Here is a 19,113-nt window from a genome sequence, read left to right as displayed (position 1 = left end):
TCACTTTTGAAGCATTCTTGTATTTTCTTTCATGTAAAACATTGCACTGCTTCCAGGAGCTGCAGCAGTGAATCCTGTTAGGCCTTGATACGATACTTACTGCTGCTTTACAGGCAATAGTAGCCTCTTTATGAAAGTAAAGTAAAGGTCGTGAAAGCAGGGTGGAGACGATGCCGGGAACTGGCGTAAAGTGGGCATGATGTTTATTATGTTTTGAGTTCTCTGTCAGTCTTCAACCTCAACATATTTCATGGTTTGTTTTTCCAGTTTTTTTGGGGGGGGGGGGTTTCTGATATACTTAATTCTTGTATTTCAAGTTTACGATACAATTCAATAATTTTAGGGCTAAAAATTACATTAAAAATAAAAACAATTGTATGATAGGTGCACATACTGTAGGTGGTTGTAATCATGATGTAATTAAAAGCAGACCCCCCGAACGGCAGATACAGAGAGTGAAGTATACCTGAAAAAAGAAAATCATCCAGCTACAATAAAATCACAAATAAGGAGTTAATAAAATTTGATTATTTTTAAAAATTTATTTATATACACAGGATATAAGAACAAAATAATACACGCTTTTCAAGACGCCGACTGCAAATTACATCACAGCTCAGCTCCGTTTATGGGCTCGATGCCAGAAACTCTGCTTTACAGTTTACATAAAACCCCGACTGCGTCACTCTTATCGCTTTTGTGACAAATCAGGCCTGCAGGGGCAGCGACCAGGAAGTTTATGAGGCTGCGTGTCAGCCATTTCTATGTAACGTTTCCTTAAACATCTCCGAGGCTGTAAAAGGTCCAAAGGTCGGGGGGGGCGTGAAAGGAGACAAAAAGACTGAGCAGACGGGGATCGCTGTCCATTCGTGCTGACCATCACCATCAGAACTGCCACACCGCTCTTCAGAATGAAAGGTAATAATGAGTATGTATGTGTATATGTATAAACATTATGTTTTTTTAGTAGCTGTTTGAAGCTGATTCATAATTCCAGTTAAAGGTTGCAGTGTTTTGCTGTGCTCCTCTTCTTTACAGCAAACATTTTATATTTTTCATGTGACTTCTTCTCAGAGGTGTCAAGTAACAAAGTACAAATACTTTGTTACCTTATTTAAGTAGAAATTTTGGTTATCTATACTTCAATGGAGTAATTATTTTTCCGACAACTTTTTACTTTTACCCCTTACATTTTCATGCAATTATCTGTACTTTTTACTCCTTACATTTTAAAAACAGCCTCGTTACTCTATTTCATTTCGGCCTTTAAAAAAAAACTATCCAGTTAAATTGCTCCATCCGGATAGAGTGAATTTGGTTGTGGTTGTTTCAGATGTTCTTCAACTAAACTTGGATGTACATTCCAATAAACGTTAGGATAAATGATAACACGCCTCTGAAGTTTGACTTTTTGCACCATTACAATACTTATAGTTAACTAGTCATCATATCTGCTGCTCTCTGAAACACATGTTAATGCTCAATAGTACACATATATGGTTCTTTAATATATTTACATTATACTAAGATGCATTCATTTTCAATGGCTTTTGTCCTTAATGGCTTTTCCCCCTTACATTACTTTTACTTTTATACTTTAAGTAGTTTTGAAACCAGTACTTTTATACTTTTACTTGAGTAAAAAACTTGAGTTGATACTTCAACTTCTACAGGAGTATTTTTAAACTCTAGTATCTATACTTCTACCTGAGTAATGAATGTGAACACTTTTGACACCTCTGCTTCTTCTCCACAGTGACAATTGAAGAAACCACCATGGAAATGAAACCGATGAAAAAACCTGAAAAAAGTAGGTTTTTTTTCATCAGTTATTATTCTTAGAAGTAATCAGTCTGATTTTTCTGTCTGGTCTACATATACCTGGTTTGTAGTGGAAGTCGTATGAGCAGGTATTAACAGATACTTCTGCAGGGGTGAGCATGATGCTGAGCGGGGAGAGCAGCACCCAGAGCAGCTCCATCGGTGCCGTCCGCTGGTCCCTCCCTGACGAGAGCGTCCAGGCTCACAGCTCGGCCCCCAGTGCACGCTCCAGCCCAAACAACCTCACAAGTCACTTACAGGTACAATCCTTTATCCCCAGTACTCGAGTTGTAAAAAAAAATCAGGGGGGATGGTGGATTTTATCATATGGGGACAGATAATTTGTGCTGATTACAAATAATATAATATATTACAAATAATAGCAGTGACCAAAACAGCTGCAGAAATACTGCAGGAATGACATAGCAGCAGTTAAATGCAGCCTTCTGTAAGCTTTAAATATCCACTGGGATTACATCAAATACATCAAAACACAACAATAAAAAACACTTTTCTGAACTTATCAATATGACTCTGTCCTTCACAGGATAAGTAAAATGGATCACTGCAAAAACTCACAATCTTAACAAGAATATTTGTCTCATTTCTAGTTAAAATGTCTCATTTTAGTAAAAAAATCTTATTACACTTAAAACAAGACTCATCACTGGAAAAAAACACAATTTTCACCTGTTTTAAGTAGATTTTCAATTAAAATAAGTAGAAAAATCTGCCAGTGGAACAAGATTTTTTTTGCTTGTAATAAGAAGATAAATCTTGTCCCACTGGCAGATTTTTCTACTTATTTCAAGTGAAAATTTACTTGAAACAGGTGAAAATTGTCAAATAAGTTATTTTTCTGGTGATGACTCTAAATGTTGAAATAGCAGTAAAACCACATTCATTGATGAAATGACATAAGGGATGGAAAGGAGGGATGGCAGTTTTACAGGGGGGATGATTTGGACCGTTTTTATTTCAGGGGGGGTTGCCATCCCCCCTCATCCCCCCTCAACTCCAGTACTGCTTATCCCACTTAAAACCCATGTTTCTCCCTCAGTCATCTCGTATTTGCTTTGTCAATAAACAGACGTGTGTCTTTTTGCAGCAACACCCTCGTAAGAGCAGCCTGAAGGAATTCCGCAGCCTTCAGGAGTGTGTGCAGTTCATCAATCACTGGAAGGAGCAGGTGGACCAAGTGTGCAAGGTACGACCTGAAAGTTATCAATGGTAATCTGAGGGGACGAGGCAACAAAATACTGATGTGAAAGCTTTAAATCCTCATTTTATTCTGCATGTATGGGCAAAATTGCATAGAGCTGTAGAGAGGTTAACCTAAAATAAAGGATCTGTTAGGTATCGTTTACTTAGAACTGAAACACTTACCATATACAGGACTGTCTCAGAAAATGTGAATATTGTGATAAAGTCCTTTATTTTCTGTAATGCAAAAATGTCATACATTCTGGATTCATTACAAATCAACTGAAATATTGCAAGCCTTTTATTATTTTAATATTGCTGATCATGGCTTACAGCTTAAGAAAACTCAAATATCCTATCTCAAAAAATTAAATATTCTGGGAATCTTAATCTTAAAATGTAAGCCATAATCAGCAATATTAAAATAATAAAAGGCTTGCAATATTTCAGTTGATTTGTAATGAATCCAGAATGTATGACATTTTTGTTTTTTTAATTGCATTACAGAAAATAAAGGACTTTATCACAATATTCAAATTTTCTGAGACAGTGTGGTTAATCATTTCATCCATATGCTTGCAACTGAAGTCACCCGATCCTCCCCCCATCCAAGATCTATAGCTGCACCTGATTGGGTTGCTATGGAAACAATAACCTTTTTCATATAGAAAGTGCATTATGAGGTAGATTGCATGTAAAAATGCTGATAGGATGTATGTTTTATGGAGACTTTTACAGCCCAGTTACATAACCATCTATATTGTAAACGGCACATGTATGGTGGACGTTGAATCATGCCGAATTCATCAAACATCTGTTGTTTGTGTGTGATGTGTTTTGCAGGGAACTAAAGATCCAGAGGATGGTACCAAAACGCCAGAGGCCCAGAGCTCGGACCGGCACGCGGAGCGTAGTCTTGAAGAGAGCAGGAAACTGATTCTGGAGTGGGCCGACGATCTCCGTCACGTCGACAAGGTCAGTACTCACACCAGATGAAAAAAGCTGCATTTGTAGATGAACGTTTTATTGGGATTTAAATCATATCAAATTGCAAAAATGTTTATATTTTTCCATAGCTTCTGAAGGAGAACCCATGGGCATCTGAGAACCAACAGCATGAAAGTAAAGACGATGAAGCCAAAGAGGAGGCGCAGCAGATGATCATGGAGTGGGCAAAAGAGCTGCAGATTGCCAGTGAGGTGAGTCTGGACGACAGCTCTACAGAGCTCTACCGAGGTGCACCTCACCTACGGAGTCTTTTTACATCATTAAACAACGGAAATGGCCTATCTCACAGCGGAAATGACTGTGTGTGTTTGCAGAGCTGCGGAGTGCCGAGTGCAGACCTTGGAAAAGTGCTGTGTCTGACGGGCCTGAAGAAGAAACGGCTGGTCAAGCTGCTGCCTCTCATGGAGTTCATCACCTGGTCTCTACTCAAGGAAGACAGCATGGTGAGAAGCTTGGAAGTTTCTGTCAGTCCGATCAAAAGAGAAGAAAAGTGAGCTTTCGTCATGAAAGTTTAGAGTTGATTTCATTTCAGATTTTCAGAAATTCAAAGATTTCAGAAATTCAGCACCAGGTTATGAAACAGTTTGACATCATCAAATCTGAGTGAACCCTGCTCTTTGCGTTCGTGTCAATCGATAAATGAAAATCAGGGTATATGACCCTTATCTGCTCCTAGGCTGATAAAAGCCTGATAAATGGTTGTAAAGATTCTGTTGAGTCACTATCACTATGTTTGCTGATGACAGCCCTATTCATGATGATTGGGTGGGAACTGGAACTGAATACTTACATTTCTTTTCACAAGAATTGGTTTCACATTATTGATACTGAAAGCTCAACAGAGGGCAGAAAAGCTAATTATGGACCGGGTTAAAAGAGCTTCCTTAAAGGCTGACACCATGTTTTCCTCTGGTCTTCCTTGTTACAGCCAGTTATAGCTGGACACTTTGCCGTGATGAAGATGAATGTGAAAGAGTCCATCTTGTAATATTAATTTGTCTCTTTCATTTTCAGACAAAGGTACCACAGTTGTGGTTACTGGCAAAGCAAAGGACCTGGGAAGCGGGAATTCCAAGATACATCCCCAATTCAGGTGTGCACATAAAGTAAAATACTAAAAAAATACAGTATTTTCTGGACTATAAGCCGCACCTGCATATAAGCCGCACCGCTCTATTTAAAAAAAAAGATATGCAAGCCGCAGATATTTATGTTGTTAGATTAGATATTTACATGTACAGAACAATTTTGAACTGTAAATGATGTACATGTTTGTACCTAAATAGATTATTTCTTTTAACACGGCAACTTTGCTGATTAAAACGGGACAGAACCAAGAGAAAATAACTGGTATTTATTTATCTATTTATCTGTTTGAAATCTGCTTCTACTTCTATCTGCTAAAGAAGAAGTAGCTTATTCTTCTTTGCATTTATTTTGTCTTAGTTTTGATTCTAATTCCGGTTAGAGTGCCCCGAGCAGTGGAAGAAAAATCCACAGAATAGCTGCACCTTTGTATAAGCTGCAAGGTTCAAAACCTATGAAAAAAGTAGCGGCTTATAGTCCAGAAAATACGGTACTTGTTTCCTAAAAATAAAATGGTTGAATGTACTTTAGAGCCTTTTTTTACTTACTTTTAATTCCCTACTGTAAGGCAGTCTGAATGTAATCAGGGTATGTTTGATAAATGTAGTAAAATAGAGAATCTAAGCCTGTGGTTTGCTCTAACACGATTCTCTGCATCTGTTTTCAGTTTGGACTTGGATTTGCAGCGCTGCAGGTAACACAAACATACACGCTCAACAAAACTCAACACTTATTTCAACTATAGTGAGCTAATTTGTGTATTTTTTCGCCATAGCTGACGTGCTACTGGACCCCATGACGAACCACCCGTGGCTACAGCTCTCAGACGACCGCCGGAAGGTCCAGGAGGACATCGCACAGTCCGACCTGCCTAAGAGCTCCCAGCGCTTCGACAGCTGGCCCTGTGTGCTGGGTTGGGAGGGTTACAGCAGCGGCCGCCACTACTGGGAGGTGGACATCGCCAACAACGGCTACTGGCGCCTTGGAATGACCACCGCCAACTCCCAGCGGCACGGAAACTTCCCCATGGCCCCGAAGAACGGCTACTGGACCCTGTGGCGCAGCACGCACAATTTCTACGCCTGCAGCAAGCCGGAGACGGAGCTGCCGCTCAGCCTCGTGCCCCGGCGCATGGGGATCTACTTAGACTACGAGGAAGGCCAGATCTCCTTCTACAACGCAGAAACCAAATCTCACATCTACACCTTCACGGGGAACTTTAAAGGGAAGCTGTACCCGCTGTTTGCACCCATGGATGGCCGCACCCTCTTGACCGTGATCCAGCCACAGACGGTCTCGGAAAACTGAGGTGGACTTTTGAAACTCCGATTGGACACTCAGGAGAACTCAGACTGACTTAAATGAAGCCAAAGTGGATGGAGCTAAAGAGAAAGATTATTTTAAAAAAAAGTCCAATACTCTTGCTCTTGAAATAAGAAATATTTAGAATTTCGTTTACCCGAATGTTACTAAAACTATACACAATTCTCCATTAAATGTGTGTACGGACTGGATCAAAGTGCTAATCCTGCTGTAAACGCATGTGTCTGATCGCAGCACTCTGAATGTATACATGCATGTCTTTGGAGAAAACAGTGCAAAGAACTGAGATTTTATATTTATACCTTAACTTTGAGTAAATCTAAAATAATTTAATTTAAAAGAGGGAAATTTGAAGAACAAGCTCCTTTTTTATTGAAAAACTGATGTAAACGGCTGGATGAGTTGACATGAAAGGGTTGAACATGATCCACATCTCTGTCCGAGCACCTTCTACTGCACCTTTGGTTCTGCACATAATACACATTTACATGAATAACGTAACATAACTATCTTTATTCTCTACTGACAAGATCTCACTCTCTGAAAGCATCTTTAAAAGTACTCTGCACTTTAACAAAAAAGAAAAGAAGACTTCCTTCCCTTCAGGCGTCTTACGGAACAGCAAATGTATAACTTTGCATGACAAACTGCATCTTGGGTTGACGCGCTGATCTGTGTGTCGACCAGTCTTTTGTCAGATCATTGGAAGGAAATAAAAAGAAAAACTCAAGTCCTCAAGTTAAGGAGGAGACTTGAGCTCAGTGTGGGCTTTCCCGGGGTTGGTAGAGGGAGCAACGCCCAGGACGGACTTAGGCAGGAGCACTGGGGGATAAAATGGGGAAAGAAATCTGTATAAAAATATAAAAAAAAAAAAAGAAAACAGAGAAACTCAGCACTTCAACCCATATAGCAATACATCTCTTGAAAGAGGACATCTGTTTGTTAATTAAACTTACATATGGAATGTATAAAAAATGTATGTTAAAAGGTTGTGCATCTGTGCATTTATAAATGGTATATTTCCTTGTAATAAAAGAGAAAACAACCAAAAATGTTGTAGTTTGTACTTTTGTTGCAGATATTTAAACTTTATATATTTTTTCAGTTAGAACTAATCAGTACTGGAGTTGAGGGGGGATGAGGGGGGATGGCCTGAAATAAAAATGGTCAAAATCTTCCCCCCTGTAAAACTGCCATCCCTCCTTTCCATCCCTTATGTCATTTCATCAATGAATGTGGTTTTACTGCTATTTCAACATTTAGAGTCATCACCAGAAAAATAACACCAGAAAAATGTGAAAATTCTCACCTGTTTCAAGTAAATTTTCACTTGAAATAAGTAGGAAAATCTGCCAGTGGGACAAGATTTATCTTCTTATTACAAGCAAAAAAATCTTGTTCCACTGGCAGATTTTTCTACTTATTTCAAGTGAAAATCTACTTGAAACAGGTGAAAATTGTTGTTTTTTCCAGTGATGAGTCTTGTTTTAAGTGTAATGAGATTTTTTTTACTAAAATGAGACATTTTAACTAGAAATAAGACAAATATTCTTGTTAAGTTTTTGAGTTTTTGCAGTGATCCATGTTACTTATCCTGTGAAGGACAGAGTCATATTGATAAGTTCAGAAAAGTGTTTTTTATTGTTGTGTTTTGATGTATTTGATGTAAGCCCAGTGGATATTTAAAGCTTACAGAAGGCTGCATTTAACTGCTGCTATGTCATTCCTGCAGTATTTCTTTTTTTTTTTTTTTAAAGATTTTTTTGGGCTCTAGTGGCCCTTTATTGGAGATGCAGACTGGAAAGGGGTAGAGAGAGAACGGGGAAGACACGCAGCAAAGGTGCGCGGGCTGGATTCGAACCGCTGCAGGAGGAGGACTGTAGCCTCAGTATATGAGCTGCCGCTTAACCCACTGCGCCACCGAGCCCAACAGCAACAAAAACCTAAACATTAACCATCTTTCATGTGGTTGTCCTGTTTTATTAGACTGCCAAAGTACAGTACAGATCCCATTTGGATCCAGAAGTGATGTGTTGTGTGTGAAACTGAAGGTAAGGGTTCAAAAAACATACACAAATGAATAAAAACAAAAAGCTCTGATCATCTGTATCTTATAATATTTAGTTTTTAACCTGCTCCTGGGACTTACGGCATGTAGTGGTGGACACCTGTCTCATCAGACCACAGACACACACAGGAAAGGAGACCGGTAGGACCGGTGTTCTGACAATTTCTGCTACCTGCCGAGAAATGCTACTTTTTGGTTTTGCGCATGCGCACAGTGGATTTTCAAAGTTTGATTGCCACGCCAATCATTTCTTGCACCATGTAAAATTGATTATATGGGATGTTGAGTATTTGATCCTTCAAAATACACTACCTATGACATGAATTGCATTACATAAAGAGATAAAGAGAAATAAAGAGAAAAAAAACTAAAATTCTATCGCTTAATTTGATATTCATTCAGTCATTCGCCTTTATTTAAACAGGCAGGTTATTAATAACACATTCTTATTTACAATGATGGCCTGGCAAGAGACAAGGACCACTTGGAGGGGAAAAGGAAGTGGGTAGGGAGTAAAACATAGTAAAACTGTAGCTCTACAAAAGGTAGAAAACCATTAGGGAGCATTTTTTGGCAAAGCAGCAGAAATTGGCAGAACACCGGTCCATCACTCTCTGAAGAAAACCCTGCAGTCGAGACCACGTGTTGAGAATGTCAGTTTCATTTGTTTTCTTATACTGTAAAACATACAGCTTTTGCAGGAGTAATTCCACAGTTTTCAAATATGTAATAAACTGCTTGATCAGCTGCTGGTGATTAAAGTCAGGCCATTTTATTGTCTGATTCCCTCTGTCTGGTGTTGGCCAACGTTGGTTGCTGATACTGGTGGAGATCTTTTTTGCTCATTACTAGGGGTGTAACAATATATCGTGCTGCAAAATTTCGCGATACAAAACCGTCACGATACGTGTCGTGGACGTGACAAACTGTATCGCGATATTGGGTTATTAATATTAATCTATCTATGAGTTAAGCCTTACCTTATTAAATTAAACCTTTTTGGGGTGGTGAGTAGGATAAACACGGGGACAACTTCTGCTGAGTTCCAGTGTACTTTAATGTCCCTCAACAGTGTAGGATTTTAGAACATCAACACAGCACCTAGTGCCGTACTGTGGCGTATCACTCCGCCCAATCTAAAACAGACTAATCACTACAGATAAACTGACTAGTGTCATTATAGTCCCTGATTTACATCAGAATATAAAGAATATATTTATAAAATAATGAACCCTGAATTACCAAAATAACCTTAACAAAAATAAATCTCCTCTTACACTTATAAGGTGAGCATGAATCAATCTTTTTGATGATGTAAAAATGTATTTATTTACTTTAATTTATTTATTTAATTCTGAGCTCTCGTTCCACTGACGGTTTTCCAGCTGTGTGAATGAGAAGAAGTAGCAGTGGTTCTTCCGCCACAGCCAGCCTTCAGGACACAAAACGCAAAATCACTCCAGCGTTGCAATAAATCAATAAAACCTTTTCAAACCTCTTTGGGAATTACAGCCCAGTTTGTGGATTTTATTTAATATATATATATATTTGAATCAAACTGTTATTTTCTAGTTGTTTTTTTTTTTTAATAGATGTTGGTGAGGCCAACACTGCTCAGAAAAGAAAATTTTAAAGATCTTAAAATGTGAGATATGATATATTTTTAAATGTTTTCTCACATCTTAAAGACTTGTAATATATGATTGACATAACATTACAGAGTCAACTGTTGAACATTTTGATTAAACTTATTATAGACCTTGTGAACTGCTTGAAACTTCACTTTTTGAACAAAATATTAATGAATACAAGTGATTTAATAATTACATTTAAATCTGTGTGTAAATACTGGATATCAAACATTGAAATATTGGTTTTTACAGTTGTTTTTTTTGCTGATTTTGGATTTTTTTATTTTTTTGCAACTGAAATGTTTCAGGCTGTTTTAATAAAACAATATAGCACTTTTTATGATGTCTTATCTGTTAAATCAGGGAACCTCCAGGGAACCTGACACTGTGGTTCACAACATCCTCATATCGCAGCAGGAGCATAAAAAAAAGTTTCAACTTCAGTTCAAAAAAAGTTGTAATGCTGTGTAAAATATAAATGTAAGGATTTGCAGTCTGTGTGTGGAAGGGACATAGATAAATAAACAGACACAATGACAATGACTGCGTGGGCTCAAGGAGAACACAGTTCACCATGCCACCGACAAAGACAGGTTAAAACATGAACCTTGGAATAACATCATTCTATTTTTATGACATATGATTTTATTGTTCTAGGTTTTTATTTTATTTTATTGCACAGCACACGTTGAATCACAGTTGATGTTTATGGTCAACTGTAGTCAATGGTCATGGTTATGGTCAATGATGTTTAAAGCATTTCCTCAAAATACCTCTGTTTAGTGCTGGGATTCAGCGTCGCCTGGTAAAGGCGTAACTTTCCCTTTGATTTTTCCCTCTCAGTTTCTTCCCAATAAGCTACCCCACATTGCAAAATTAGAATTTTTTTTTTTAAAAAGGCACTCTTTCTCTTCATTCTTTCCTTTCCCCGGTGAAGTAACATTTAACATGGCAACACCTTCCAAAAATGCATCGTACGGGGAAAATATCACAGCCAAGTAACCCTCTCTTCGTCTTCTCTATTTTTTAAAAAACCTCCTTGCTCAGTTTTCTTTTCATTTTGCAAACTATCAACTAAGTCATCACGCCATACAAGATTTTTCCCATCTTTAACTTTTCCTTTTTTCATTTATACTTTGCACAGCTACCAAATGTCAAGTGTGACACTTGCAAACATATTCAAATTTCTACTCACCAAATAAAACTGGACACAATCAAACAGTGAGCACTGCTGCTGTAACAGCAGTCACCACACCTGTCCATTGCTGGGTTTTGCAGGATCTTGTTCCTATTATACTACAATGATACATAAACTGCTTTGGTTATTTTATTTTTAACTTGAAGATTTAAATAAATAAGTCCCTACTCCATGTTGTTACTAAAATTCTGTACACGTTAACAAACTTACATATCAATAATTTCATTTTATATTTCTAACCATCATTGTTAGACGTTGAAATCAACAATCATATCAACTATGTTGCACTTTTAAATCAATAGTTATATAGAAATACATAAATATTAGTTTTAAATTTGCTCATCAAGCATACCCATTTTTTTTTTATTTAAATAAAATACAGTTCCTCTACCTGGAGGTGTTTTCCTCCTTTCATCATTTTCCAGGTGTCTCTGTGCAGTATCCATGCTGCCACTTCATGGTGTTTTTCCCTTTACTTGAACAGTTTCACATGTATTTGATGCATTTGTAACATCAATGTCTTTTCATGCACCAGCAGAGGAAATTGTAACCGCTACACTACTTCCTCTCACTTCAACATCTCATATATGATCTCAAAATAAAGCAATGCATGTTACACTGGTAATGTTTGTTAAAGAGGAAGCTGAGACTGTGTGACGATCGCTGAGACTTGACATTTACCAGCTCTATCTCAGACCAGTGTGCTCTACTGCAGGTGTTAAGATACGCCTGAATACCCATTACTGCCAGAGGTGTCAAGTAACCAAGTACAAATACTTTGTTACCTTACTTAAGTAGAAATTTTGGTTATCTATACTTCACTGGAGTAATTATTTTTCAGACGACTTTTTACTTTTACTCCTTACATTTTCACACAATTATCTGTACTTTTTACTCCTTACATTTTAAAAACAGCCTCGTTACTCTATTTCATTTGGGCCTTTAAAAAAAACTATCCAGTTAAATTGCTCCATCCGGATAGAGTGAATTTGGTTGTGGTTGTTTCAGATGTTCTTGTCCAGTTTTGTTCTTACATCCGTTCCCTCAGATTCCTGCAACTAAACTTGGATGTACATTCCAATAAAGGTTAGGATAAATGATAACATGCCTCTGAAGTTTGACTTTTTGCACCATTACAATACTTATAGGCAACTAGTCATCATATCTCCTGCTCTCTGAAACACATGTTAATGCTCAATAGTACACATATATGCTTCTTTAATATATTTGCATTATACTAAGATACATTCATTTTCAATGGCTTTTGTCCTTAATGGCTTTTTTCCCCATTACATTACTTTTACTTTTATACTTTAAGTAGTTTTGAAACCAGTACTTTTATACTTTTACTTGAGTAAAAAACTTGAGATGATACTTCAACTTCTACAGGAGTATTTTTAAACTCTAGTATCTATACTTCTACCTAAGTAATGAATGTGAATACTTTTGACACCTCTGATTACTGCAAATATTTTTCTTTATTTAACCCCAAGTTTCACTTGCAATCTGGCTTGTCAACTCATTGATTGTCACAATTAAAACAAAGCTGTAAAATGTTGTTTCAATATGTGACAGGAGAATAAAGAGAAGATTAACTGTGAAGTAAATGTACTAAGAGTCCAAAACAGAAAAAAAATGGCAACTGCAATGCTGAACAGGACTCTCCCACAAATCCTCGACTAACAGCATCCCAATTTGAAATAAACTCCAAACCGTGTGCTTGAAAGATCACTGCTCAGTTAGAAACCTTGGCACAGTTTGACTACATAAGACTGTGAGCAGCGGAAACTGAGATGTTTTTGGGATCTTCACCAGTGTTTTATTTAGTTTATCCCACAACACCTCCAGACTCCACACTTTTGTTCATGAACAAAAGGAGAAAAATTGCTAATACTTTCTCCTATTTCTATTTCTGCTAATCCCAATCCACTGGCTACCTTTAGCTGCCCAGCAGTGAAGTGGTCCCTGGACATGTGGGTAATCTCCTAATGCAAGCCCTTTTTACCTGCGTGTACCCTGCACTTCAACACTTTCCTTCAAACGTTTCCAAAGTTTTAATGTATTCATTTGAGAAAATTGATAAAAAATAGAAAAATGGTGAAGAAAAATATTTTATTTTCATTTTTGCAGCACATAAAGTTACAACTTTTGATTTTATTCAGAAATGAGAGCATGTCTATGCAAAACATCAACACATAAAAATAACAGGAACGCTGCAAGCAAAGGAGACAAGTAATATAGTTCTTTCTCCACATTTTTGATTATAAAACTCCTGAGCACAAAGGTAAAAGTTAGTACATTTTCACTAATTATAATTTTTACATTTTGTTGCTTTAATGGTGGGGGAAGTACTTTTATTATTTTAGTTTATTCAAATGGTTATAATCTTTTAATATTCCAATATTTTTTTTTAAAGTGCTCTTGAGACCAAATTGAAAAGTATCTGTCATTTCATTTGTGACGAGCAACGAGATGGGAACAAGGGTTAGCATGAGTGTGACAGAAGCAACTGAAGAACGGTGGTGGCTGGATTTCAATTTTGTCATATTACACAGATCAGGGGTCGGCAACCCAAAATGTTGAAAGAGCCATATTGGACCAAAAACAAAAAAAACTAATATATCTGGAGCCGCAAAATAATGAAAAGTCTTGTATCAGCCTTAGAATGAAGACAAAACATGCTGCATGTTTCTATATTAGTTATAACTGGGGGAAGATTTTTTTTTTCATTATGCACTTCGAGAAAAAAGTCAAAATGTCGAGAAAAAAGTCGAAATGTCGAGAAAAAAGTCGAAAATTTCGAGAAAAAAGTTGAAATGTCAAGATGAATGTTGAAGTAGAATCTAGAGAAAAAAGTCGAAATGTTGAGAAAAAAGTCAAAATGTCGAGAAAAAAGTCTAAATGTCAAGAAAAAAGTCGAAATGTCAAGATTAATGCTGAAGTACAATCTCGAGAAAAAAGTCGAAATGTCGAGAAAAAATTTGAAATGTCGAGATTAAAAAGGAAAGGAAGAAAAAAAGAGAAAAAAACAAAAAAAGGGAAAAAAGAAGAAAAAAAAAAGAAAAAGTTAAGTTAAGTTAGTCTATCTCATCAGCTGTATCCTCAGATGCCGTCATGTTGATGCTCAGGTTTTCTGGGAGATTAGATTTTTGGTTGCATTTTGGCTGTGTACTTTTAAAATGTGTCCATAGGGAAAACCTATCCCATCTTTAACAAATCAGTGACACACTCTGAGGTCATTGCTTCGGCGTAAACCATTCAAAATCAAAGTTTTCACATGGTCTAAAACAGAAGTCAAATAAAGCTCCAAATCAAAGCAAATCAAAAAGATATCTGCATCTTATGTTTCTTCTTTTAAGTCTTGGAGAGTCCAATCAACCTGGGTTCCCAGCTGAGTTTTCAGATATGTGTCCAACTGCAACAAAGTACAAAAACAAAAGGTTTCCTTTTGACTACCCGGTTCGTGCTCACAAATGCTTCAAGAATTCTGCACATGTCAAGTCATCGTTGGTGAAGGTTCAAGTTAGCCGTCTCACCTGCTTGATTATTTCTGTTCTCGTGCTTGAACTGTCACAGAGTAGAGATTCTTCAGCAGAGCACAGCATTGACAGAGTCACCTCCCTCAAGTCTGCATCTGGGGCACAAATAGAAGGTGTGAGACGTGTGAAGACGAAGACATATTTACAGTTTGCATGTGAGAGTCCACGTGCACCAAAAAAAAAAAAAAGATAAAAACATTTCTGTCGTGCAGAGTACAAATCTCAAGCCTGGACAGATGCATTCAAGGGTGTCTTTTGTTTGTTTGTCTGAAAACTTTGAAATTATTTGGAATCATGCATTTCTGGACATTTTAATTCTACAAAGTAGGCTCCTTATGCTTTGATAAAAGCTTTTACTCTTTTAAAAAAATGTTTTCTTTCCAGATATCTTCTGGAGCTTTCCAAACAGTTTCTGAGGCCAAGTCACCTGATGCAGCACTGGATACAGGATTCGGACTGAAATACGAATCATGGTTCCTTTGAGTTCCCACAAAGTTTGAATTTAACAGTCAACGTATTTCCACTAGTCCTGTTTCTATCATTAGTTTTTAGGTAGTGGTTTTATGACGCCATGAAAGTCAAAAAGCTTCTTCTTGCTCTGTTGCACCGCCTACTGGACTTATGACACTGTATGCCTTATTCAGGCACTACAGGACTCAGGTATTTTCTGTTGAGACTGCTGCCAAACTTTAAACTTTGTCTTCTGGAAAGCCGACAATACACAGGTTACTTCATGCAAAAATGAAATGTTCCTTCTTGAGGCTTTACGTTTTCAGCCCGGCCACTGTAACTCGCTGGTAACTGTAACTGTGTGGTCCATATGTCTCAGGACAGGAGTGTCTCAGGACAAACTTATTTGGTTGTCACTGTGCCTTCGTCACATGCTTTTTGCTTCCTTGGCTGTCTGTCAATCTGATGGCGTCAAGAAACAGTTTTTTTTATGCCTCTCTTGATTCTGACACCTGGAAATGAGAGCTGAATCAAAGGGGAACCAGAGTATTTCTTTGTCTCGATGAGGAAAAGGTTTGGGATGGCTGGCCGAGTCAGTCGGGTGAAATTACTTTAGAAGCTATGCTGGACTTTAGCTCAGTGCAGGGCCCTCCCGGGGTTGGCAGAGGGGGAGCAATGCCCAGGACTTAGGTAGGAGCACTGGGTTAAGAAAATGGGGGAAAAATTGGGAGAAAAATATTTAAAAATAAATAAATAAAGAAGAAGCTATGATGGACTTTGGAAAATTGGGGCCGGATTCACAAAACATTCTTAAGAAAAAAAATCTTCTTAAGTGTCATTTTTTTTCTTAAGTTCAGTCTTAAGAAGAAAAAAGAGAAGAAGTCATATTCTCCAAGTTCTTAAGTATTTTCTCAACTTTCTTCTTAAGTTTCTTCTTAAGAAAAAACTTAAGAATAAATGGTATTCTTGAAATAAAAGTTCTCAAATTTGTTCTTGATTTTTTTCTTAACTTTAAGACAACCTTGACCTGTCGTAAAATTTCTTCTATGAAAAGGTAAGACTCTAATATCACCTTTTTCAACACATTAATCTCCTCCACCATAACCTTGAAAAGTTCCTGCATCTCTTTTTCTCCTTCTCCATGTTTAGTGAGTGACTGACGGTTAAGATGCAAACTACCTGTATAAACGTTGTTTGTTGGCGTGTGCAATGCAATGACATATTTTAAGAAGTTCTTAGGTAGGAAACATAAGAAATTCGTAAGAAATGACAGTTCTTAAGACAGTTCTTAAGAAAATATTGAGGAATTGCACTTAAGAACTTTCTTATGAACTTCTTAATTTTAGATCTTAAGACATTTCTTAAGTTCTTTTTTTTTTTTTTTTTTAACCTTGTCTGCACACATATTAATGATTGATACCATGTAGGTAAAAACCCAAGGCATATGTGCATTATTCCATCCATCCATCATCTATACCCGCTTTATCCCTTGCGGGGTCACGGGGGTCTGCTGGAGCCTATCCCAGCTCATTTCAGGTGAGAATGTGCATTATTGCTATATTTAATATATATACATCCACTGCCTATCCAGGAAGCAGGAACACACGGAAGCACACGTCAAACACTGGAAATCTGCAACAAAAACCACAAACAAAACACAAAACCAACACGGACCCAACCAAAACACAAGCAGCAATCAACCCAAATCACAGTCTGAGCTAAGCTATCACTAACTAACCCCAAAAACTACAGAGCAAGTATGCAGGTGAAGAGGCCAGTGTGTATGTCTATGTGTGTGTGTGTGCATGTATGTATATGATCATGCGTGTGTGTGTGTGTGTGTGTGTGTGTGTGTGTGTGTGTGTGTGTGTGTGTGTGTGTGTGTTTGTATGAGCGTGTATACAGTATGTGTGTGTGGCTAAATGTAACTGTGTGTGTGTGTGTATATGTGTGCATGCATGAATGTATGAATATGTATACGTGTACGTGAGTGTGTATATGTCTATGTGGCTATGTGTATGTATGTGGGTATGTGTGTGTGTGTGTGTGTGTGTGTGTGTGTGTGTGTGTGTGTGTGTGTGTGTGTGTGTGTGTGTGTATGTGTGTGTGTGTGTGTATGTGTGTATGTGTGTGTGTATGTGTGTGTGTGTATGTGTGTGTGTGCGTGTGTGTGTGTGTGTGTGTATGTGTGCGTAATAAACCAAACAAAGCCACCAGCAACCCCACAGAGGGGAGAGGTAGGAAGGAGGCAACCCACCGCCAGCGATGATATACTATCACAATAATAATAATAATAATAATAATAATAATAATAATAATAATAATAATAATAATAATAGTAATAATATAATAATAATAATATTAATAACCATCTTTGTATGACATAATATTAATAAATTATTAAATTTTGTTGTCCTGCCAAATCCTCCATGGCAGGACACTTCCATACCGCATTCTCACCGACACAGACGCATAACCACGCACCGTTTCCCCCTCCCCGGGGGGGTCCAGCACCGCCAGAAGGCACCCCAGGCTGCACGGCGAGCCCCGCCGGGCCCGGGTATCCCGACCCACCTATCCCAGGCCGGTGAGGGAACGCGGGTGATGTAGGACCCCCTCCCGACCCTGGTGTTGAGTGCATGTGATTAATGCCATAAAAACAGGGAGGGGGAGGACAAGGTATCAATTTGACACCAACCCCCCCTCCCGAACTAAATGTCCTTGTCAAATGTATTTAATAAGTGTTGAATGTGCAGTGTCTACAGTGCTGTTAAAACCGTGAGGCGGGGAGTGCTGGGCCACGCGGGACAATGCCCCCCACGACCCAGACCCCCCGTCCCTTCTCCTATGTGCGTATGCATCGTGTAAGGGGGGGAAGGAGGGGGAGCAGAGGCCGAAGCCAGGAGGCAGGATCAGCAGAGCCGGCCCTGATAAGACGCCCGCGCCCCCCCACCGGCCATCCAGTAGACGGGGGCCGGCCCTCCGAGCCAGGCCAGGGCCCCACCGTACCTCCACGGGCGCCCCTGGCGCCGCCGGAGCCCCCAGACAGAGGGGGAACCGGTCCAACATCCCCCCATTCATACTGACAACATAAGACATAGACACCTGGGAATGGTGCCCCCCCGCCGCCGCGCCCGCCCGTGCACCCCCCGGCCAGGGGAGGCCCGATCCCCGGACCCAGCCCCACCCCCCCCCCGGGGCCACCCCGGCGGACACCTCAAAGGTCACGGAGTCCCCACAGACGAAGGGGCATGCGGCCCCCGCCCAGCGACGGAGCACCAAGGCAGCAATGCCCCCCCAGCGCAGACAGCCACCCCCCACCCAGGCAGGGCCGGGCCCTCCGAGCGGGACCCCCACGCCCACGGCCCAGCCCCCCCCGGGAGACCCGGAGACGCTCTAGCCACAGCCCCTCGCCCGAGCCCCCCCCAGCCACTCCCCCCACTGCCATGAGGTAACCCCCCCATAGGCCCCCGGGGCCCCCACCGGCTAGGGAAAGGGCCCACGGCCCCCCCCACCCCCTCCCCCCGGAGGCCACCAGATATGGGCCAACCCAATATGTTCTTAAGATCGTTCTTAAGAACATATTGGTGAATCTGGCCCCAGGTTTGTATCGTTGGGACTGTTGCTGGTAAAAAAAAATAACAATGTAATTATTGACACTCGTTGTGTGGGTTTTTTGTTTGTTTTTTACACCTGAGTGTCTCACCTGTAGACTGATAACATGATGCCGGTGGACTTTTCTCACTTCCACTGAGTGTGTACACCCGAAAGCTGTAGAGGGTTCCT

General features: G+C 39.3%; 1 protein-coding gene across 1 annotated transcript; it reads left to right on the top strand.

Moving 5' to 3' along the window:
- The first annotated feature begins 815 nt into the window (after positions 1 to 815).
- Positions 816 to 6,650, top strand: si:dkey-219e21.2 (butyrophilin subfamily 1 member A1). Its single transcript, XM_061709553.1, has 10 exons — positions 816 to 918; positions 1,757 to 1,810; positions 1,933 to 2,081; positions 2,930 to 3,028; positions 3,868 to 3,999; positions 4,101 to 4,223; positions 4,347 to 4,475; positions 5,047 to 5,125; positions 5,786 to 5,812; positions 5,894 to 6,650. Exons 1-10 carry the CDS (start codon positions 912 to 914, stop codon positions 6,424 to 6,426), a joined length of 1,332 nt encoding a protein of 443 aa, XP_061565537.1. The 5' UTR covers positions 816 to 911; the 3' UTR covers positions 6,427 to 6,650.
- Positions 6,651 to 19,113: the final 12,463 nt, after the last annotated feature.

This window comes from Cololabis saira, chromosome 20 (genome assembly GCF_033807715.1).
Source record: "Cololabis saira isolate AMF1-May2022 chromosome 20, fColSai1.1, whole genome shotgun sequence".
Lineage (NCBI taxonomy): Eukaryota > Metazoa > Chordata > Actinopteri > Beloniformes > Belonidae > Cololabis > Cololabis saira.
The sequence above is the reverse complement of the archived record's forward strand: the minus strand, read 5'-3'. Positions and strand labels throughout refer to the sequence as shown.

Bases quoted from the DNA above. Each gene is read 5' to 3' on its own strand.
- si:dkey-219e21.2 (XM_061709553.1), top strand. The intron at 2,082-2,929 runs GTACAATCCTTT...GTCTTTTTGCAG, and splicing joins ACCTCACAAGTCACTTACAG to CAACACCCTCGTAAGAGCAG. The intron at 4,000-4,100 runs GTCAGTACTCAC...ATTTTTCCATAG, and splicing joins ATCTCCGTCACGTCGACAAG to CTTCTGAAGGAGAACCCATG.